General features: G+C 38.2%; 1 protein-coding gene across 1 annotated transcript in view; it reads left to right on the top strand.

Annotated features, from left to right (window-relative positions):
- Positions 1-12,477, top strand: part of AGR3 (anterior gradient 3, protein disulphide isomerase family member) — a 41,361-nt gene extending 28,884 nt beyond the window's left edge. The window contains exons 7-8 of the mRNA XM_053714123.1: positions 6,857-6,940; positions 11,422-12,477. Coding sequence (XP_053570098.1) covers positions 6,857-6,940; positions 11,422-11,471 — 134 coding nt within the window. The 3' untranslated portion in view covers positions 11,472-12,477. The remainder of the gene's footprint in view (positions 1-6,856; positions 6,941-11,421) is intronic.
- Positions 12,478-24,927: the final 12,450 nt, after the last annotated feature.

Genomic DNA, 24,927 nt, shown 5'->3' with positions numbered 1-24,927 from the left:
TACTTTCAACTTATAATGCGCTTGCTATTTCCAATGCAAGCAGAAACCTGATATTGCTTGTGTGCAACAGTTAGCACGCCACTTGTAATCTAGCCCAATATCAATAAAGAAATGCTCATAAATTACAGGTTACCAAAACTAACCCCTTGACTGCACATTATATGTAGCCATTATCCACTCAATGTGTTAATCGCAGATGACAAGCACGTGTTATCATCTGGGGAATGGGGGTGCACTTGTGGAGCTCATCACGCCCTTCCCCCTGCTCTTACCCCAAATCCCTAGTAATCCAATGGACCGAAACTGCAGGGGGAATCCAGGGATCCCGGTGATGTTTAAGTATTTAAACCCCTCAATCTAAACTCCATTAGGGCCTAGAAACCCCCAAGACCTATCATATGGAAGGCAACCCCCTGCTCTTGGGAATTAAGGGGCCGATTTATATATGTGCGAGCGGACATGATTCGATATAGCGGATCATTTCCGCCGCACATTGATAAATGCCGACAGCATACACTGTCAGCATTGATCATTGCACAAGCAGCTCTGGTTAACTGCTTGTGCAATGCTGCCCCCTACAGTTTCGCGGGCGATCGGCTAGCAAGGAGTATTAATCCACCCGATCGGACACGATCAGGCGGATTGCAGACCGTGGCCTCAGAGGAGGTGTATGAGTTAAGAGGCAGCGGTTTTAAGAAGGCTTGCACGGAAACAGAGGCATTGGGGCCGATAAGGAGCTTGTTAAATCGGCCCCTATATGTTAAAACACACACATATAAAAAAAAACAAGTAAGCAAATCCCCACACAGTTTGCAGGCTGGGGGTCTGCAAAACTGTCATTAAAAAAGCCTAGAGACCCCCATGACCTTTTTTTTTTACACCTAGAAGCCCATCTTTAAAATAAAGCCCCATGCAGGTTTTTAAAGCCAGGTTATCACCTGGCATGTATAAATGTGCATTTATTTGAGTAGAGGCTCATGGGAGTCCCTACGTGCAAATCAAAGTTATACACATACACCAAAATGGCCTTTTCCATATGTGGATAACCCCTTCTTCTTTTACAACAGAGTTTAGAAAAAACAAACACAATTTTTACGACCTTGTTTATTAAAATTTCAATATATATTATTTTTACACATTTTTGTTGAATTCTCACATATGACATAAAATAATAATATAGTGTGAACCTGCTCGGACTGCTTAAAAACCCCCAAGATATAACATGTGGGGTTCTCACTGAAAAATCACCTACAAGGGGGGCTTAAATGTGAGCAGCATCTAAAAACTCCAAAACAGCTCAGCACATGAGTAGAAATGGCTCAGAAGTTAAAGGGTTAAATAAAATACTGTGGGCTAGATTACAGGTGGAGCCCTATTAAATGCTCCCGCTTGAGCTGCGCTAGAAGTAAGCTTTTTGTACATGTTGGGTTTTGCTTGCATTATGAGTTGAAAGTAAAAAAGTAAAAAAAGTAAAAGTGAACTGTTTTTGCCCATAGAAGTCACTGGAACCAAAGAAGTGGAAAAAACACCTAACACCCTACTCACGCGCAAACATGATCCCATATTCTCAAGTGCGCTAACCCAACATGAAAATATGAATATTTCACATTCCAATGTTCTTCACATAGCAGAAATTGTTCTATTTATTCATATATATGTGAAATGTGAATGTGAAATATTTGCATTAAATACACAGTATAACACTCTATTTAATATGAATTTTGGATAAATACATGTCTACATCTACTGTAAAGGGCTCCAATGCACTTCTATATATATCTAGATATGCATAAAAAGGATGGTAGAAGCACTCCTGGTGTAATGATAGGGCCCAAACCGGCCCGTGGTGCCCCGGGTGCACTCCAAAGTAAATACAAGTCATCAAAGGAAGGGAGTCACTCACAGGGTCTTGCGGCAACAGTGTCTTTATTGACGTTTCGGGGGTTGCCCCCGTTTTCAAAATAGGCATAATAACAAGCAAGTACTTACCCTCCTATATACCCCTACTAATTACCATAGCACCCGTCGGTAATCAAGGCCGCGGCCGGAAGTTACACAGTTTCACGTGACGTCAACGTCACACCGTTACTATGGCAACCGGATGCCGCACCGCGATCAGACGATGTTAAAAATAAAAACAGTAACACAGCTGATATGAAAGTGACAGGACCACACGCGTAATGTAGCATCAATAGAAAGAGACATGGAAACCAGCATAGCAGCTCCAGCCTATAATTACAGTACAACTCGAGGGATAATATATAATACAATACAATACAAAGTAATGACCTACTAGACACGGCTATGTAAAATCACACAGTGCTACAATATCAGACGGTTACTGTCATAGATTACCATAATAAGCAAGCAATGTGAATATACGTTTGCATATGGGAAGTTATATACTGCATAAATGGGGGCTAGAAATATAATCAGTCAATCTATAGTACATGTAAATTCACAGGAAAGAACAATATTATCCAAAACATATTATTAAATATAGAAAATAAGGAAATAAAGAAATAAAGATAAACCTGGTTAAGAACAAAGTTGCATACAAATATTAGGTAGCAAAGCTATATTTCAATATAAGATTGCCAAGCTACATGTTAATATTAGTAAGTCCATTACAAGTAGCAGTGCCAGTCCAGATGTACATTAAGCCCCCTGGGTGTCATTGTCCCCAGGTCAAAGATCCACCTCGACTCTCTTTGGAGGAGGATTTTGGCCCTCTCATCACCCCTAGTAAGGGGGGGACATGGTCGATGATAACATATTTAAGGTCAGTCACTTTATGGCCTGCTTCCAAAAAATGCCTGGCTACAGGCTGGTCAGAAGATCCCTTATTTAGGGCTGTCCGTATAGCTGACCGGTGATTGGCCATCCTAGTCCGAAGGTCATCCACAGTTTTACCCACATATAACATCCCGCAAACACAATGGAGCAGGTAGACTATGAAATTTGTGGTGCAAGTAACCCTGTGTCTGATTTTGTATTTCTTTGTTGAATAGGGGTAGCTAAAGTAGTTGCTTGTGGTGAGTCCCCCACATGTGGTAGAGCCCAGACACCGGAAGCATCCCGGTTTGGTTTTGAGCCAAGTCCTGCTGCTGTAGCATCTGATAGGATCCATTTTGATTGATCTCTGAGGGACTGTGCCCTGCAGTATCCAATCCTAGCTGCAGGCATGTTCTTAAAGGGTAGGTCCTTATCCGTAGTAAGGAGGTTCCAGTTATCACGCAGCATCTCTGCGATGCGCTCTTTTCCTGTAGTGAAGGTCATAGTGAAGGTCAGCTTGTTTTCTTTCTCTTTGTTTTTAATCTTATAGAGAAGTTCTCTTTGTGTATCCTTCATTGCTTGGTCTTTGCTATCCTTCAGGATCCTACTAAGGTAACCCCTCTGAATAAATTTATGCTCCATCTCCATCATTTGTATATTCCTCCGTTCCGTACTGGTATTGTTCCTTGTCACCCTTTTAAATTGGGAAGTCGGAAGAGCTCTCCTTAGGCTAGGAGGGTAACAACTAGAGGCACATAGAAGTGAATTCTTGTCTGTGGGCTTGCTGAAGAGGGTGGTAATCAATGTTTCCCCCTGTCTGATAATTCTTATGTCCAGGAAATCCACCGATTCCCTGTCATATGTCATTTTGAATTTCACAGTGGGGTGGACTCCATTTAATTCCTCAAACCACTGTAGTATTCATCCTCAGTGCCCTGCCATAGTAAAAACAGATCGTCTATATACCTTTTGAATAGGTGGATTCTAGGGTCATGGAATAATTCAGTACCTCCGTTCTCCAATTCCGCCATGAACAAGTTGACATATGATGGGGCCATATTCAACCCCATTGCCGTGCCTGCTGTTTGCAAATAGAATGTGCGCTCGAAGCAAAAGTAATTAAGTTCCAAGCATACCCTTAACATTTCACAGACCGCTTCTGCTGGAGGGCCTACATAGGGATATCTGGCCAGTTGTCTCCTGGTTGCTGCTATTCCCTCCTGATGTGGTATGACAGTATATAGGCTGGTCATATCCAGTGTGACCAGTAATACTTCATCTGTTAATGGGGGTAACTCCAATAGAAGTCTAATCATGGCCGCTTAGTCCAGTAGAAAGGAAGGTATATTTCGGACCATAGGTTGTAGTATGTGGTCCACGTATGTGGAGATGGGTTGGAACAGGGATCCAATTGCGGAGACAATTGGTCTCCCTGGGGGATCCGGAAGGCTTTTATGCACTTTAGGGAGCATATAAAGTGAAATGTTAAGGGTATGCTTGGAGATTAATTACTTTCGCTTCGAGCGCACATTTGCAAACAGCAGGCACGGTAATGGGGTTGAATATGGCCCCATCATATGCCAACTTGTTCATGGCGGAATTGGAGAACGGAGGTACTGAATTATTCCATGACCCTAGAATCCACCTATTCAAAAGGTATATAGACAATCTGTTTTTACTATGGCAGGGCACTGAGGATGAGTTACTACAGTGGTTTGAGGAATTAAATGGAGTCCACCCCACTGTGAAATTCAAAATGACATATGACAGGGAATCGGTGGATTTCCTGGACATAAGAATTATCAGACAGGGGGAAACATTGATTACCACCCTCTTCAGCAAGCCCACAGACAAGAATTCACTTCTATGTGCCTCTAGTTGTTACCCTCCTAGCCTAAGGAGAGCTCTTCCGACTTCCCAATTTAAAAGGGTGACAAGGAACAATACCAGTACGGAACGGAGGAATATACAAATGATGGAGATGGAGCATAAATTTATTCAGAGGGGTTACCTTAGTAGGATCCTGAAGCATAGCAAAGACCAAGCAATGAAGGATACACAAAGAGAACTTCTCTATAAGATTAAAAACAAAGAGAAAGAAAACAAGCTGACCTTCTCTACGACCTACACTACAGGAAAAGAGGGCATAGCAGAGATGCTGCATGATAACTGGAACCTCCTTACTACGGATAACGACCTACCCTTTAAGAACATGCCTGCAGCTAGGATTGGATACAGTCCCTCAGAGATCAACTTATCAAAACGGATCCTATCAAATGCTACAGCAGCGGGACTTGGCTCAAAACCAAACCGGGATGCTTTCGGTGTCTGGGCTGTACCACATGTGGGGGACTCACTACAGGCAACTACTTTAGCCACCCCTATTCAACAAAGAAATACAAAATCAGACACAGGGTTACTTGCACCACAATTTTCATAGTCTACCTGCTCCATTGTGTTTGCGGGATGTTCTATGTGGGTAAAACTGTGGACGCCCTTTGGACTAGGATGGCCAATCACTGGTCAGCTATACGGACAGCCCTAAATAAGGGGTCTTCTGACCAGCCTGTAGCCAGGAATTTTTTGGAAGCAGGTCATAAAGTGACTGACCTTAAATATGTTATCATCGACCATGTCCCCCCCCTTACTAGGGGTGGTGATAGGGCCAAAATCCTCCTCCAATGAGAGTCGAGGTAGATCTTTGACCTGGGGACAATGACACCCAGGGGGCTTAATGTACATCTGGACTGGCACTGCTACTTGTAAAGGACTTACTAATATTAACATGTAGCTTGGCAATCTTATATTGAAATATAGCTTTGCTCCCTAATATTTGTATGCAACTTTGTTCTTAACCAGGTTTATCTTTATTTCTTTATTTCCTTATTTTCTATATTTAATAATATGTTTTGGATAATATTGTTCTTTCCTGTGAATTTACATGTACTATAGATTGACTGATTATATTTCTAGCCCCCATTTATGCAGTATATAACTTCCCATATGCAAACGTATATTCACATTGCTTGCTTATTATGGTAATCTATGACAGTAACTGTCTGATATTGTAGCACTGTGTGCTTTTACATAGCCGTGTCTAGTAGGTCATTACTTTGTAATGTATTATATTATATATTATCCCTGTTGTCGAGTTGTACTGTAATTAGAGGCCAGAGCTCCTATGCTGGTTTCCATGTCTCTTTCTACTGATGCTGCATTACGCGTGTGGTCCTGTCACTTTCGTATCAGCTGTGTTACTGTTTTTTTTTTTCACATCGGCTGATCGCGGTGCGGCGTCCGGTTGCCATAGTAACGGTGTAACGTTGACGTCACGTGATACTGTGTAACTTCCGGTCGCGGCCGTGATTACCGATGGATGCTATGGTGATTAGTAGGGGTATATAGGAGGGTAAGTACTTGCTTGTTATTATGCCTATTTTGAAAACGGGGGCAACCCCAAAACGTCAATAAAGACACTGTTTGTTTCTGCAAGACCCTGTGAGTGACTCCCTTCCTTTGCTGACTTATATCTATATATGTGTACATAAGTCTGTAAATACATATATAAATACATATGTACACATTTATAGATCGCATTTACTATCAACTTGTAATATGAGTGATAAATCCGATGCGCGCAATCAGCTGCTTCCGCATAACTGTTATCCCGCCCCTCGTAATCTGGCACTGTGTTCTTTATTACAAGATAAAATTCTGATAGAATAATCCAGCTGATGTCTAAGTCATAACAGTTCATATACAGCTGTAAATAAGTGAGATGTATACCTGATAAACCACATAGAGCCTAATTTAAAAATGTAAAGGAACACAATATAAATAATATTCAGGCTTCAAAAGCGCAATAATGTTTTAAAGATCTAGTGTGATGTTCATGAAAGCTTATGTTTTGCCTTATACGTGTCACTATGTCTGTTACCTGTTGCCTCAAGTACAAATTTATTACCCTTTAAATGAGAATGTTTAATAAATATACCTTTAGAAAACAAATCTGAAAGTGGTAGTAGAGGTTCAAAATGTGCAAATAACATAAATTAAAACTGTGCAATGTCTTGTTTTACAGATCCATCTCTCACAGTTAGAGCAGATATTACAGGACGATACTCAAATCGACTTTATACTTATGAACCTCAAGATCTTCCATTATGTAAGTAGGAAAACAAAATAAAAATATAAAGATGCTTTTTTAGGAAAGCAAATTTAGTTTAACATTTATTATGATTGGAAAAAAAAAGGGAAAAAAGCGGTCCCGGTATCCAGGTATATATAAAAGAAAAAACAGCTTTATTATTCAAGTTTAAAAATCAACATGGGTCACACAGTAGTGATAGGGTTTTACGCGTTTCGGCCAAGTGCCGTACTCATAAACCTGATTAGACACAGGTAAGTGTCTGTTTAAAAAAGATACAAACTTCATGGCTATTGGTTGGTGTGTAACACACCCCTATTAAACATGTAGATGACAGCATATACACACATAATGAATCACTAAACAGAGTATTGATCTGATCAAGAGAAATTAGGTTCTAAAAAGATATACAATCTTGTTAGCAACATCCAAGTGTAAACATAAGAATTATAAAGTGCAGATTTATAAATAGTCCGAATAAATCGACATAATTCAACATACTGCCTAAATAAGACCTGTTACTGTGTTGTATTTATTTATGCACTTATAAGAATAAACTTTCATTAAATTATTGTACCTTATATTAAAAATAGGAACCTTAAATGTTGCATTTATATTTGCTTAATAGCATGTCTTTAGATGTGACTCAGCTTACAAAAATGTAGATATTTAATAAGAAGCTCAATTCCAAAATTCTAAGGACTGGAAGTTTCAAAAAATGTTGATATTAATTTATTATGATTATATAAGCTATAATGCACTAACACCTAGATTATGAGTTTTGCGTTACGGTGCAGTATGGCTTTTAATGCTGAAAAAATGGCCATTACGCTGGAATGATCAGGAACGCATATTACGAATCGTGTTGGTATAGCTATACCAAAAGCATTTTAGCATGTAACGCAACGTCCATTCCGCACTCAAAAAAATGACGTTTTTGTGTGGGGTTTTCATAGCGCCTGTATTACAGGTTGTGCGGTCCGGCTAAAATGTTTGCGTTATAGCTTATAGCGACACAATCCATACCGCCATCTGAGACCAGTAGTTATGGATTTTGCGAAACAAAAATGTTTTACATAACTCATAACTAAACTGTTACAAAGTACACTAACACCCATAAACTACCTATTAACAATGAACCTCCACCCTCCCACATCGCAAACACTATATTAAACTTCTTAACCCCTAATCTGCCGCCCACCCACATTGCGACTATTTAATAAAGTTATTAACCCATAAACCGCCGCCCACATCACCAACACTATAATAAAGTATTAACCCCTAAACCTCCAGCCCCCCACATCGTTACTAATAAACTAAACCTATTAACCCCTATACTGCCAGCCCCCACATCTCAAAACACTAAATTAAACTATTAACCCCTAAATCTAACACCTCCCTAACTTTAAATTAAAAGTACAATATAGCTATATTTAAATAAATAAAAACTTACCTGTGAAATAAAAATAAATCTAAGTTTAAACTATAAATGACTTAATAAAATAAAAAAACTACCAATTAAAAAATCTAAATTACAAATTTGAAGAAAAAAAAACACTACGAAAAAATTTAAAAAAATCTAAAATTACAAAAATAATAAACACTAAATTACGAAATATAAAAAAACACTAAGATTACAAAAAATAATAAACAAAATTATCAAAAATAAAAACAATTACACCTAATGTAATAGTCCTATAAAAGGGCCTTTTGTAGGGCATTGCCTTAAGTTAAACAGCTCTTTTACCTGTAAAAAAATACAAAATCCCCCCCCAACAGTAAAACCCACCACCCAACCAACCCCCCAAAATAAAAAAAACTAACTCTAAATAAACCTAAGCTATCCATTGCCCATAAAGGGGCATTTGTATGGGCATTGCCCTTAAAAAGGCATTCAGTTTTTTTTAACTGCCCTTTTGATTCCGCACTTCAGATGTTAGGTTTTTTTCATTGATGTCTATGGCAGAAAGTGTGCACGAGCAGTCCTTGACGTTTGTGCGGTATGGAGCTTAACGCCATTATATCGCACTCACAAGGAAGCTTTTCAGTAACTCGTAATGGCAGCGCTATGGAGAGTAAAATAAAGCAACTTTTTTGGCGTTAGTTTTGCACCCTGTTTAACACAAAACTCGTAATCTAGGCAAAAGTTAGCAAACTCATTTTACCTTTTACAATGATTTTGAATTACAGAGGGATCTAAGATAGTAAATTCATTTTTTATTGATTTGGATAATCTAATAAAATGCAAGGAATTAATGCTGCAAATATTTGTACTTAAATGTCCTAAACATACAAAAACAATCACAGCTCATCTAGGTACTAGGTTCTTGATGTGTGACACAGTACCACTAGAGGTATGTGAGCTACTGGCAAGGCGTACATGGGCTATCATGTACCCAATATTGAACCAGGTCATATGGCTGTCAGATATCAGCTCTGTCTTCTTTCCACTCTCCTTGAGTAGAATTTTATGTGCAGAGCCTAGAAGATATGTGGATGACAGAGCAACTGCAGGGCTAGAACTCTGATCTGAGGTCTGCTGTGGGGATATGGCTTGTAGAGGGGCATAGTGCCAGGGGTCTGATGTGGGTTTGAAGTCTATAGAGAGTCCTCCAGATCAAGGGTCTAATATGGGTATGTGGTTTCTAAAAGGTCCTGCTGGGCTGTTTTGGTCTGATCTGAGATTTATATTAACATGGGACATCGAGGAGTTTAAAGGTTGAGGACTCTTGTATGTTGTGGCATCAAGTGGGCACAAAATGGCTTGCATAGCACATTAGTCTGATTGGGACATATAATGTGTCTCACAGCTGGTGCAAAGCAATATGAGGCTGCTCTGGGGAATGATGTGACATAGAAGTGGCACAAACAGATTTACAGGGGATGAGTCTGGTATAGGATCACACACAATTTCCTAATTAAACTCTCAAATGCTTTGCTCTCAAAGGGTCATTGTAGTCAATGTTTGACTTTGTTTCATCTAAAAGAGGGAATTCAATAATGTATTTTTTTTAAACAAACAAACATATGCCTCTGTCTTTTTATTTTAATATTTTTTAAACTCATGTTCTTGTACAAACAGAGGTGTGTCCTTCTCCACCAGTAAAGCAGAAACAGCTGTCCTTATCAGCCAGGGAAGATTAGTAGAAAGTAAAAATAAATCTAATACAGCAACATTACCTTTTTCCAGGCCAAAATAAAATAAATATTTTGTTGTGTGTAAATCATGCGCTTTCATATTCACGATAGAAATATTTTAGTACCATGTTCCTTTAACTCACTTCAGATCTGTTTTTCATGATGAGCTTTTCAACCTGCTCTGTAATCAATGCATGATGTCTGTCATATTCCATATGTGTAAATATGTGTTGCCAAACCTGCTTCATTTGTGAACTGTTGAACTGAAATAAGCATTTTGTTCTCCCAGTGAGCTATTAAATAAATACTTTTGTCAGTAATCTGTGCGCTCGTCTTGTGTGGTATAAAATTGCGTAATTTGGCAAAGCTGAGCTTTGAGACATATTTAGAAAACCATAGATTTTTTTATTGTATTCAGGAAAAGTAATAGCACGTATATGTCTTATATTTCATGTCTGCTAAATGTCCTGACGCATTAAAATAGACATGAATCTAATTCCATAACCATACTGAGAACTGAATTATAGTCTTTTGTTAGCAGAGAGACAGGTTTCTTGTGAGGTAAGGCTATGGGTTTTCTCCAGGTATTGCAGCAACAAGTACACATTGTAATATAACTAGTGGTAGTATTCACAGCCATTGGGACATACTTAAAGGAACAGTATACACCAATTATCATATAACTGTATGTAATTGACACTACTATCAAGAAGAATATGCACAGATGCTGATCTAAAAATCCAATATAAAACTTTTTAAAAACCTATTTAGAAACTACTGGGACACCCAGTGAAATGGGCTGAAAAAGAAAGAAAAGCAACCACTCCCCCCTCCTCTGCATATGAAAAAAAACGTTATAATTATTATCAGTTATTTGTAGAGCGCCAGCAGATTCTGCAGCACTAATTACACAACCAGTAGTCTGGGGACATCAGTATACATCTATCATTTTGGGGCTTGGTTAGGAGTCTAACAATCAGTACAATGTTATTTAAAAATAAGCAAAACTATATATTTTTTACAAAAACACCCCAGATGGGCTATATACTGTATATATATATATATATATATATATATATATATGTGTGTGTATATGTGTATGTGTATATACATATATATGTGTGTGTGTGTGCGTATGTATGTATGTATGTATGTATATATATATATATATATATATATATATATATATATATCTTCTAATATTTTGAAAAATAAATTTTTTTACATTTTTATCTTGATAAATGCTAATTTCCTCTTTGTTGTAGATCAGGTTTATGACGTATTTGGCAACAAACAATTTGCTATACAATATTCATTTTAAATATGAGCAACATTATTTTTTATTTATTTTTTTCCACCAGTATTGGAAAACATGAAGAAAGCTCTCCGCCTTGTTCAGACTGAACTATGATTTTAATGGACTAGACCATCACTATGGACCTGTTATAGTTGTCATTTGGATCTAAATAATACACCTATATACTATGATGTCAAGCTAGTATATAAAGGATGTCAAACCAGCAAAATGAACAGCAATACTAAAATGATACTCTGTTACAAAAAACACTTAAAATACCTTTCTATGTTTATTTTGTTGATTGGATTTTTACCAACTTGTTTTTTATATTTTGTAATTTCTTATGTTCCATTATCTGTCATTATAATGATATAACATTTCTTATACAAGTTGTAGTAACTGAAACTTATTAAATATCCAAAGTTTAGAGGAATTTTGAAAGGCATTTTTAAAAGTTTTTTTTTATTTTTTGTTGGTTATTTAGGGTATTTTTGTGCATTTATAATTATCCACCAAGGCATTCATTGTTAATGTTTTATTTACAATAAATATGTCAAAAATATGTCAAAACATAAAAATATAAATACAGGTAGTATTATCAAAATAGTATGCCTAATTTATGTCTAAGAAATAAGAATGTTTTAAATAAAAATATTAATTTGTGAAATTATTGGTATTGGCAATACTAAACTTTACATGTTTTCTAGTTACCAATGTTTATTTCTAAGAAACAAAACAATGTTTGTTAATTAAACTATTATTCATAAATTTAATATGTCATAAAAAGAGAAAATAATGATGACTTTCATCATAGTTAATACAAGTTGATTTTTATGTTTTACTTGTTAATAATGGGCTGATGTTTTTTGGGAACTGATGATTATTTAAAGGGATATTCTACTATTATAAATTGGTCTAATTTGTGAAAATGTAATATTATTTAACAAATTCTTATATATAACTTTGTGTTAAACCCAACAGTCAGTAAGATAAGTTACATTTTATAATTTTATTTTATTTCAGATCTTGAATATGTTTTAATCCTTACTGTTATGAATTAAGAAAAAATGACATTTTTTTCATGAGCATTTAATAAAAAATTTCAAATTCTTTAAGCATTCCTTTGCATGTCTTGTGTGGTTATTTGTTGTTGTTATAACTGTGTCATTGTTTCACCAGCAGAGGGCGTGCACACACAACTGTTGGAAGCAAATCAATAGCTTATGATAAATAACTGCTTTACATTTTTAACCCACCGTTTTAGATTTACTTAAAATCATTGCAAACAAAAAACAACTATTTTTGTGAAAATAAATGTATTTAAAACTATTATCAATTACATAACAAACTTTACCACTGGAAGCATTTGATATAAAGGGGCCGAATTATCAATGTGCGGGCTGACATGATCCGCTACATCGATAAATTCCAACAACATATGCTGTCGGCATTTATCATTGCACAAGCATTTAAATAGAAATGCTTGTGCAATGCCGCCCCCTGTACATTCGCGGCCGCTAGCAGGGGGTGTCAATCAACGCAATCGTATTTGATCGGGCCGATTGCTGTCCGCCGCCTCAGAGGTGACGGACAAGTTAAGGAGCTCGCTCGGAAACAGCTGCATAAGGCAGCATACGGGGCATGAGAAATCGCCCCAAAGCCTTATGTTTCAGTGCACAAAATGTATTTAAATGGAAATGAAAGTCCAAATTAAACGTTCATGATTCGGGTAGAACATGCAATTTTAAACACTTTTCTGATGTACTTTTACTATCAAATTTTCCTTGTTATCTTGGTATCCTTTGTTGAAGAATAAAACCTGGGTAAGCTGAGCATCCATGTGTCTTTAGCATTCTTTGGCAGCAATGTTTTCAGCTATAAATAACATTGCTATAAACATTGTTGCAAATATTGCTGCAAAATGGCTAAAGACGCATGCACCCTCCAGAGCTCAAATTACTCTTTAACAAAGGATACCAAAAGAACTAAGCTACACTGCTAATAGAAGTCAATTGGAAAGTTGTTTAAAATCCTATGCTCTGCCAACTCCATTTATGTTTCATTTTGTCTTTACTGTCCCTTTAACAGATGTAGCTGATTCAAATGCCTTAAATAAATGTTTGTATTGTGTTGAACACAAATATAATGGAAATGTTACAATTTAAATGAAATGTAAATACCTAAGTATCAGAGTTTTACATTACAGGAAAGAATATGTGTTTATAGGTCATTTATGAGCATCAGCAAACCATTTCACAGCATGTATTTATCTCTATTTCTGATGTCATGGAAGATGCTATAACAAAAAGCGATCTCCTGTAATATAAACCTGTATACCTGCTGCATTTTGTTCAGATGACTCTAGCACTGCCTGTTAGTTATCTATTGGTTCTTAGCCTGAATGCTAATTCTCCTATTAGCAAATAACCCATATATCATAATTTAAAGAAAATAAATCAACTGCTCTCTCTTGTTAAAGAGGCTACTTTATGATGCACTCCCTCCCTTTCTGCCCTATATCTAAAGCCCTGATAAAGGGTTACAATTAGCTAAAACCACGCACAAGCTCACTTACTGTCTGCCTTTAGTTGAAAGGTGAAATGTGCATTATATGAAGCTGGTATGCTTTAAGTTCACATAAATGTAATCTTGATTGTTGAGTTTAAAATTGAATATGTGTGTGTGTGTGTGCCTGAGTATAAATACAGTATCTCATAAAAGTGAGTACACCCCTCACATTTTTGTAAATAATTTATTATATCTTTTCATGTTACAACACTGAAGAAATGACACTTTGCTACACTGTTGGCAACAAAAGTGAGTACACCCCTAAGTGGAAATGTCTAAATTGGACCCAATTAGCCATTTTCCCTCCCCGGTGTCATGTGACTCGTTAGTGTTACAAGGTCTCAGGTGTGAATGGGGAGCAGGTGTGTTAAATTTGGTTATCGCTCTCACACTCTCTCATACTGGTCACTGGAAGTTCAACATGGCACCTCATGGCAAAGAACTCTCTAAGGATCTGAAAAAAAAGAATTGTTGCTCTACATAAAGATGGCCTAGGCTATAAGAAGTTTGCCAAGACCTTGAAACTGAGCTACAGCACAGTGGGCAAGACCATACAGCGTTTTCACAGGACAGGTTCCACTCGGAACAGGCCTCGCCATGGTCAACCAAAGAAGTTGAGTGCACATGCTCAGCATCATATCCAGAAGGTTTCTTTGGGAAATAGACTTATGAGTGCTGCCAGCATTGCTGCAGTGGTTGAAGGGGTGGGGGTTCAGTCTGTCAGTGCTCAGACCATACGCCGCACACTGCATCAAATTGGTCTGCATGGCTGTCATTCCAGAAGGAAGCCTCTTCTAAAGATGATGCATAAGAAAGCCACAAACAGTTTGCTGAAGACAAGCAGACTAAGGACGGGGATTACTGGAACCATGCCCTGTGGTCCAATGAGACCAAGATAAACTTATTTGGTTCAGATGGTGTCAAGCGTGTGTGGTGGCAACCAGGTGAGGAGTACAAAGACAAGTGTGTCTTCCCTACAGTCAAGCATGGTGGTGGGAGTGTCATGGTCTGTATCTGCATGAGTGCTACTGGCACAGGGGAGCTACAGTTCATTGAGGGAACCATGAATGCCAACATGTACTGTGACATACTGAAGCAGAGCATGGGCCACAGGGCAATATTCCAAAATGATAACTACCCCAAACACACCTACAAGATGACCACTGCCTTGGCTAAAGAAGCTGAAGGTAAAGGTGATGGACTGGACAAGCATGTCTCTAGACCTAAACCCTATTGAGCATCTGTGGGGCATCCTCAAACGGAAGTTGGGGGAGCGCAAGGTCTCTAACATCCACCAGCTCCGTGATGCAATGGAGGAGTGGAAGAGGACTCCAGTGGCAACCTGTTTAGCTCTAGTGAACTCCATGCCCAAGAGGGTTAAGGCAGTGCTGGAAAAATAATGGTGGCCACACAAAATATTGACACTTTGGGCCCAATTTGGGCATTTCCACTTAGGGGGTGTACTCATTTTTGTTGCCAACGGTTTAAACATTAATGGCTGTGTGTTGAGTATTGTGAGGGAACAGCAAATTTGCACTGTTATACAGGTTGTACACTCACTACTTTACATTGTAGCAAAGTGTAATTTCTTTAGTGTTGTCACATGAAAAGATATAATAAAATATTTACAAAAATGTGAGGTGTGTACTCACTTTTGTGAGATACTGTATATATAGGAGTAGATATACAGGTATACATATACACAGATATATGTATTTACAATAAAAATAACATTGTCCTGTATGTGAAGAACATTGAAATTTTAAATATTTATAGTAAATATAGAGTAAAATACATTACATTTTATTATGGAATTATAATTTAGACGCACACACACACACACACACATATATATATAAATTAGAAAAAGATAAATAGTAAGCCTTATCCAGCACTACACATAAAGTCTCAAAATTTAAATAAAGCAATGAAACTGTGAACCACTCAGAACTTGACTCTAAACATGGTTGGCAAGATGCAACAAATTAATTTATTAATATAAAATAAAACAAAAAACATGTGCAAAATGTAACAAAAGATTTGAAACAATTCATCAAGCTGATATTAAGCATGCTAATGCATTCGTTACCCCTCACACAAACCAAAAAAGTTCTATGGATTGAGCTTGCAACAGTGCGTCCACTGTGAAAAGCACAGAAGCCAAGTATTAGCAGATAAATTCGCTGTAGCTGTGTTTGAAGCTGTAAAGTTAGTTGTGCTATAGCTGTGTTAGTAGAAAATGCACTGAAGCAAAAACTATTTTCCTCTTGTTATGTGTGATTGACTCGATCATAAAGTAACGTTCAAGTGGCATAGAGCATATTCAGATGGTGTTTAATAACACTATCGGGGCCAGTTTGTATTGCAAAGTCCCTGTATTTAAAGTCCCCACCACTCACTCTAGAATGGAGCGAGCTGAACAATTGCCAGAGGGGCCAAGTGTATCACAGTGGACGCACTGTTGCAAGCTCAATCCATAGAGCTTTTTTGGTTTGTGTGAGGGGTAACGAATGCATTAGCATGCTTGGGGCTAGATTTATTATAGCTGAGGTGTACAGGGGCGCGTATACGCGCCCCTGTACGCCTCAGCTCGCCTGTGGTGGGGCAAAATTACCCGCAGATATTTGGCATTACACACGAGCGCAATTTTGCACTCGCGTGCAATCCCGCCCGCGCACAGCCAATCACGCGCGGGCAGGAGCTGTCAATCTCCTCAGACGGACTCGACCGAGGAGATTGAATTTCGCCAGTTTAGAGGTGGCGAAGAGCGTAGGGAAGCAGCAGTCTCTTGACCGCTGCTTGATAAATCACGGCGAGCAAGTTCTTATGAGAACTTGCTGCCGTAGGGCTGCCGTAGGGGCTTCATAAATCTAGCCCTTAATATCAGCTTGATGAATTGTTTCAAATCTTTTGTTACATTTTGCACATGTTTTTTGTTTTATTTTATGTTAAGAAATTAATTTGTTGCATCTTGCCAACCGTGTTTAGAGTCAAGTTCTGAGTGGTTCACAGTTTGATTGCTTTATTTAAATTTTATGTGTAGTGCTGGATAAGGCTTACTATTTATCTTTTTCTAATTAATTAATCTGTTTAAGCCTTTGAACACTTATAAATGTTATTTTAATAATATTTATATGAATATTTTATCAGATAGTGTTTATATTTTAATGTACTTATGTTGTGTTTGGTGCAACTTTTTTTATCCCTAACTCTGTACGCGAGGTCTTCTGGTGAGCTAACCCCACATGTTAAATTTGACTGCGCCCAATCAGACGCGTTTACTTTCAACTTGTAATATATGCGCAAATTAAAGGGATATGAAACCCACCTTTTTTCTTTCATGATTCAGATAAAGCAGCAATTTCAAGCAACTATCTAATTTACTCCTATTATCAATTTGTCTTTGTTCTCTTGGTATCTTTATTTAAAAAGCAGTAATGTAAGCTTAGAAGCTGGCCCATTTTTCGTCCAGAAGCTAAGTTGCGCTTACTGATTGGTGGCTACATTTAGCACCAATAAGGGCTGTCCATGTGCTTAACCAAAAATGGTCTGGCTCCTAAAATTACATTTCTGCTTTTTCAAATAAAGATGCAAGAGAACGAAGAAAAATTGATAGTAAGGTTAAATTAGAAAGTTGCTTAAAATTGCATGCTCTATCTGAATCATATTATATCCCTTTAAAATTAATGTTAACGTGCAACTTGTAATCTAGCCAATATAAACATAAAGGTAAAGAAAATAGACAGTTTACAATTATCAATATGAAGAAATGTGTTAAATGAGAACATAATAAAGAAACAGAACAAAATGTAACATTTAACATGTATTCTGCATTCATCTGATATTGTAATTGTAAGCTTGATATACAAAAGAAAACATAAATCCCTATCTGTTACATCACAAGCTCTATATCAAATGAACACAATAATGAGAGAGACCAGCACCCAAAACCTTCTCAGTAGTGAAGATAACAAAACAAGAAACATATGTCCTTCATCACTAAGTGCATCTATTCCCAGTGTATCACTAGGAAATCTAAATATATGTGTTGAAAGCAAGAAGCATGCCCAAAGGAAACCCCACCAACCAGGCAGATACACACCCTTCTTCTAATTTCTATAACTTTCTGACACTTGATGAGAGACTTTGTATATTTTGCAATGTCCTGCAAAAAGTGGGTCCCATTTAAAGCAAAGAAGTAGTTGTCTGAGCTTGCATTGGAGCCTGTGAAGATAATTTAACAGGGCTATATATACTTTTAAGACTTAATGGGACAAAACAAAAGTCCAAACTAAACTTTCATGATTCAGATAGGGCATGTAATTTTAAACAAAATTCTAATTTACTTTTATCATCAAATTTGCTTTTTCTCTTGGTATTCTTAGTTGAAAGCTAAATCTAGGTAGGCTTATATGCTAATTTCTAAGCCCTTGAAGGCCACTCCTTATCTGAATGCCGTTGTCACTTTTTCGCAGCTAGAGGGCGCTAGTTCATGTGTGCCATATAGATAGCATTGTGCTCAAGAACGTGGAGTTATTTAAGAGTCAGCACTGATTGGCTAAAATGCAAGTCTGTCAAAAGATCTGAAATAAGGGGGTAGTCTGCAGAGGCTTAGATATAAGGTAATCACAGAGGTAAAAAGTGTACTAATAAAACAGTGTTGGTTATGCAAAACTGGGGAATGGTAAATAAAGGAATTTTCTATCTTTTTAAACAATAACATTTTTGGTATTTACTTTCCCTTTAAGGTGATTCAACTCTTTCTTCCAATGAGAGAGATAATAAGCAAATTAAAGGGACAGATACAATTAAACTTGCATGATCACAGAGTATGTATTTTTTTAAGACACTTTTTAGTTCATGTCTGTTTTCAAATTTAGTTTGAGCTCTTTCTATCATTTGTTGTAAAAAAGAGAATGTACACAAGTGGGAGCTAGCTGGTGATTGGAAGCTGCACACATTTGTTTCTAGTCATTGGCTCAGTAGATTTGCTCTCAGTAGTGCATTGCTGCTTCTTCAACAAAGGATACCAAGAGAATGAAGCACATTTTATTATAGAAGTAAATTAGAAAGTTGTGTAAAATTGTATGCTCTATCTAAATCCCTAAAGAAACATTTTGGGTTTCATCAGTGGTGGCAAGGTCCTATTATAAGTATTATTATTACGTTTTTCTTATTGTTATTATTCTCTTAATTATTCTGAGTATTGTTTATTTAGTGTAATTGTAATGTAATGTTTGTGCTGTTCTAAATATAATTATTCATCCTTGAAATGCCACCTTAAAAGAAAATATAATTTCCTTTCTTTTTATCTCCCTTCTACCTGTATGGGCAATTCTTAAACTGACCCATACAGCAATGTTATTTGTAATCCCTCCTCTTTCTGTTTCTTCAATGTTAACATATCAATAAAACAGAGTCAGCTGTAGACCTTAGCTCTAGATAATAAAACAGGTGAGCACTACATCTACCAGCATGCAATAGTAGAAGCTGACCAATCACATCTCAGGTCAGCTCCCACTTTCATGTCATTTCCTCTGCCCCCAAATTTGTCCACAGTAAAATGAAAATTAAGTTTACTGACACAAATATATATATATATATACTAGTCCTAAAGCCCGTTCACACAGGACATTTTTTTGCAGTACAGCGGTCCCACCCCTTGCGCTCGTCTCCCTCCCCCTCTCTTTTGCTCTCTCTCTCCCCCTCTCTTTGCTCTCTCTCTCCCCCTCTCTTTTGAGCTTTCTCTCTCCCCCCTTCTCTTTTGAGCTCTCTCCCCCCTCTCTTTTGCGCTCTTCTCTCTCCCCTCTCTGTTGCGCTCTCTCTCCCCCCTCTCTTTTGCTTTCTCTCTCCCCTCTCTTTTGCGCTCTCTCTCCCCTCTCTCTTTTGCGCTCTCTCTCCCCCCTCTCTTTTGCTCTCTATCTCCACCCCTCTCCTTTGCACTCTCTCTCCCCCCCTCTCTTTTGCGCTCTTCCCTCCCTCTCTTTTTGCGCTCTCTCTCTCCCCCTCTCTTTTGTGCTCTCTCCTCTCTCTTTTTGCGCTCTCTCTACCCCCCCTCTCTTTTGCGCTTTCTCTCCCCCCTCTCTTTTGCCTCTCTCTCCACCCCTCTCTTTTGTGCTCTCTCCCCTCTCTTTTGCGCTCTTTTCCCCCCCTCTTTAAGCTCTCTCTCTCTCCCCCCTCTTTTGTGCTCTCTTCTTCCCCCACCCCTTGCGCTCTCCTCCCCTCCCCCTCGTCTTTTGCTCTCTCTCCCCCCTCTCTTTGCTCTCTCACTCCCCCTCTCTGTTGAGCTTTCTCTCTCCTCCCCCTCTCTTTTGTGCTCTCTCCCCCCCTCTCTTTGCGCTCTCTCTCTCCCCCTCTCTTTTGCGCTCTCTCTCCCCCCTCTCTTTTGCTTTCTCTCTCCCCTCTCTTTTGCGCTCTCTCTCCCCTCTCTCTTTTGCGCTCTCTCTCTCCCCCCTCTCTTTTGCTCTCTATCTCCACCCCTCTCCTTTGCACTCTCTCTCCCCCCTCTCTTTTGCGCTCTTCCCCCCTCTCTTTTGCGCTCTCTCTCTCTCCCCCTCTCTTTTGTGCTCTCTCCTCTCTCTTTTGCGCTCTCTCTACCCCCTCTCTTTTGCGCTTTCTCTCCCCCTCTCTTTTGCGCTCTCTCTCCACCCCTCTCTTTGTGCTCTCTCCCCTCTCTTTTGCGCTCTTCCCCCCCTCTTTATGCTCTCTCTCTCCCCCCTCTTTGTGCTCTCTCTTCCCCCACCCCTTGCGCTCTCTTCCCTCCCCCTCTCTTTGCTCTCTCTCCCCCCTCTCTTTTGCTCTCTCACTCCCCCTCTCTGTTGAGCTTTCTCTCTCCCCCCTCTCTTTTGAGCTCTCTCCCCCCCTCTCTTTTTGCGCTCTCTCTCTCCCCCTCTCTTTTGCGCTCTCTCTCCCCCCCTCTCTTTGATCTCTCTCTCCCCTCTCTTTTGCGCTCTCTCTCCAACTCTCTCTTTTGCACTCTCTCTCCCCCTCTCTTTGTGCTCTCCTCCCCCTCTCTTCTTTTGCGCTCTCACTCCCCCTCTCTCTTTTGCGCTCTCTCTCCCCCTCTCTCTTTTGCGCTCTCTCTCCCCCCTCTCTTTTGCGCCTCTCTCTCCCCCCCTCTCTTTTGCGCTCTCTCTACCCCCTCTCTTTTGCGATCTCTCTCCCCCCTCTCTTTGCGCTCTATCTCCACCCCTCTCTTTGTGCTCTCTCCCCCCTCTCTTTTGCACTCTCTCTCCCCCTCTCTTTGCGCTCTTCCCTCCCTCTCTTTTGCGCTCTCTCTCCCCCTCTCTTTTGCTGTCTCTCGCCCCCTCTCTCTTTTGCTGTCTCTCTCCCCCTCTCTCTTTTGCTGTCTCTCTCCCCACCTCTCTTTTGCTGTCTCTCTCCCCACTCTCTTTTTCTGTCTCTTTCCCCTTTATACTGGCCACGCCCCCTTCACGGCCATTCATGTCGGTCACGCCCCCTTCACGTCGGCCATGCCCCCGCACACGCCTACTTCTGCCACAGATCAGTTAGGGACTCAAAGGCCAGGTGTGTTTGTCCTTGTGCTGTCTCTACTGCGCATGACAGCTTCGGACAAACACACTTGGCCTTTTATTATATAGGATCTCTCCCCTCTCATACATACACACACACACATACAAAATGTGGCTTTTTTAGCACACCTTACAAAAAGTTTATATACACATCTTTGGGAGTGCTGCCAATATGACCCAGTAATTACACAAACAAAAAGGTATCGGCGCACATCCATTTTCAAAAGCACAACATATTTTTTGCACAGCAGCAAAAAAATGCTGGCAAACAACATAAAGAGACAACTATTCTTTATAAATAAAATTGGGATCTTAGTCACACAGTATGGCCATATTTTGCTTAGCCAGTCACCACTTACAAGGTGCCCCAATATAGACTGGTCTTAACACTACAGTCCTTTTGCCATAGAGGGCTGAATCATTCCTGCTTTTACTCTTCATAATTAGAATGAGACTCACTAGCTTAATATTCACAACTCCATTACACTGTCATGAGCACACCTGAGCTTGGGTGGGGTGCTTAAACCAATGGGAGATGGTCAGTCTCCCTGATTATTTTTAAATACAGATACAAAATTTGTTTTTTTTAGCACACCTTACAAAAAGTTTATATATACACAAATTTGGGAGTGCTGCCAATATGACCCAGTAATTACACAAACAAAAAGGTATTGGCGCGCATCCATTTTCAAAAACACAACATATTTCTTGAACTGCTGCTAAAAAAGCCTGCAAACAACATCAAGAGACAACTATTCTTTTTAAATAAAATTGGGATCTTAGTCACACAATATGGCCATATTTTTCTTAGCCAGTCACCACTTACAAGGTGCCCCAATATAGACTGCTCCTAACACTACAGTCCTTTTGCCACAGAGGGCTGAATCATTCCTGCTTTTACTCTTCATAATAGAATGAGACTCCCAGCTTAATATTCACAACTCCATTACACTGTCATGAGCACACCTGATATTTTAGGACGTGAATAAGTTAACATTTTATCCAATCTAGTAAAAATGTTCAGAAAAATATTCTCAGTAGTTTTCAGAATATTACAGCAAATCAAATATAACTCTTGATTTCATTTTAAATCTGCAAGGTTATGCATTTAAAGAGACATGAACCCCAAAATGTTCCTTTCATGATTCATTCTCTTAGTTTCCTTTGTTGAAAAGAATACCTAGGTAGACTGAGGAGCAACAATGCATTACTGGGAGCTAGCTTCTTGTTGGTGGCTGCACATATATGCCTCTTGTTATTGGCTCACCCAATGTGATCAGTCAGCTCCCAGTGGTGCTGCTCCTTCAACAAAGGATAGTAATAGAACAAAGCTAATTTGATATTAGAAGTAAATTGGATACTTATTTTATTTTTATTTTTATTGATTAACCCCTTCACTGCTGGGAATAATAAAAGTGTGATGCGCAGCTGCAATGAGTGGCCTTCTAATTACCAAAAAGCAATGGCAAAGCCAAGTATGTCTGCTATTTCTGAACAAAGGGGATCCCAGAGAAGCTTTTACAATCATTTGTTTCATCATTGCACAATCGACATGTAAATAACTTCAGTGAAAAACACAGTTTGTGGTAAAGTTAACAATATTTTTATATGATTGCATTTGGCAGTGAAATGGTGGCATGAAATATACCAAAATGGGACTAGATCAATGCCTTTGGTCATCTACTAATATATATATATATATATATATATATATATATATATATACACACATATATATATACACACATATATATATACACACATATATATATATACACACACATATATATATATATATATATATATATATATATAGTTTTGACAGGTAAATAAAAGAAAACAAAGATCTATTTTAGATCAAAGATCTAAGGGCAAGTTCTTCTGTGAAAGTCCGGTAGCAAAGGGGTTAAAAGGACATAAAAGCCAGATTTTTTCTTTCTTGATTTAGAAAGAGCATACTAATTTAAACAACTTTCTTTTTTACTCCTCTTATCTCATTTGCTTCATTCTCTTGATATCCTTTGTTGAAAAGAATGTCTAAATAGAATAAGTAGCTGCTGATTGGTGACTGCACATAGCTGTCTCATGTGATTGGCTCACCTATGTGCATTTATATTTCTTCAACAAAGGATATATAAAGAAAGAAGCAAATTAGATAATAGAAGTAAATTGGAATGCTGTTTAAATTTGTAATCTCTATCTGAAAGAAAATCATTTGGTTTCATGACCCTTTAATATAATTTTTCTATCTAAAGATTTTCTAGTTGTCATATATGGTGAAAATTAAAAAAAAAATCTAAAGTGTGTGACAATGTGATTGAATCAGAAATGTGAGTAGCTTTAACAAGGCAAAGGTATGAAACTGCTGTACTGCAAATATTCTATAGGTTCACATAGCTGAGTTCTGTTAAAGGACCAGTAAATACAGTTGGTTTCCATAACCAACAAATGCGTGATAAAAAGACAATGCAATAGCACTTAGTCTGAACTTCAAATGAGTAGTAGTTTTTTTTCTGACAAATTTCAAGCCATCAGCCAATCACAAATGCATATACATATATTCTGTGAATTCTTGCACATGCTCAGTAGGAGCTGGTGACTCAAAAAAGTGTAAATATAAAAAGATTGTACATATTTTGTTAATGGAAGTAAATTGGAAAGTTACTTCCATTAAGTCTGAGTCAAAAAAGTTTAATTTTTACTTGAGTGTCCCTTTAAGTAAGAAGACAGTCCTGATGTGCCATGCAAAGGTAGAGCTAGCTAGAATAGAGAAAATAATTTATGAGCACCCATCACAAGCGTTAAAGGGACAGCCTACACCAAAATTGTTATTGTTTTAAAAGATAGATAATGCCTTTACTACCCATTTACCAGCTTTGTACAACTGACATTGTTATATTAATATACTTTATAACATTTTAACCTCTAAATTTCTGTCTGTTTCTGAGTCACTACAGACAGCCTCTTATCATATGCTTTTTTATTAGCTTTTCACAACAAGAGACTGCAAATTCATGTGAGCCATATAGATAACATTGTACTCACTCCTGTGGAGTTGTGCATGACAGCCCTAATTGGCTAAAAAGCTAGTCAATAAATAATAAATAATTAGCCATGTGTTTGAGGGGGCTGTCAGAAGAGGCTTAGATACAAGGTAATCATAGAGGTAAAAAGTCAAGTTTGACTTGGCTGCTGCAATTTCTTACTTGTCCAAAACTAATGGAAATGTCAAGCTCTATACACACACACATACACACCTATACACAAACATACACACACACACACATATATATATATATATACTGAAGAAATGACACTTTGCTACAATGTAAAGTAGTGAGTGTACAGCCTGTATAACAGTGTAAATTTGCTGTCCCCTCAAAATAACTCAACACACAGCCATTAATGTCTAAACCTTTGGTAACAAAAGTGAGTACACCCTTAAGTGGAAGTGTCCTAATTGGACCCAA

Source organism: Bombina bombina, chromosome 5 (assembly GCF_027579735.1).
Source record: "Bombina bombina isolate aBomBom1 chromosome 5, aBomBom1.pri, whole genome shotgun sequence".
In the NCBI taxonomy this organism is placed as follows: domain Eukaryota; kingdom Metazoa; phylum Chordata; class Amphibia; order Anura; family Bombinatoridae; genus Bombina; species Bombina bombina.
This window is presented reverse-complemented; position numbering and strand designations above follow the sequence as displayed.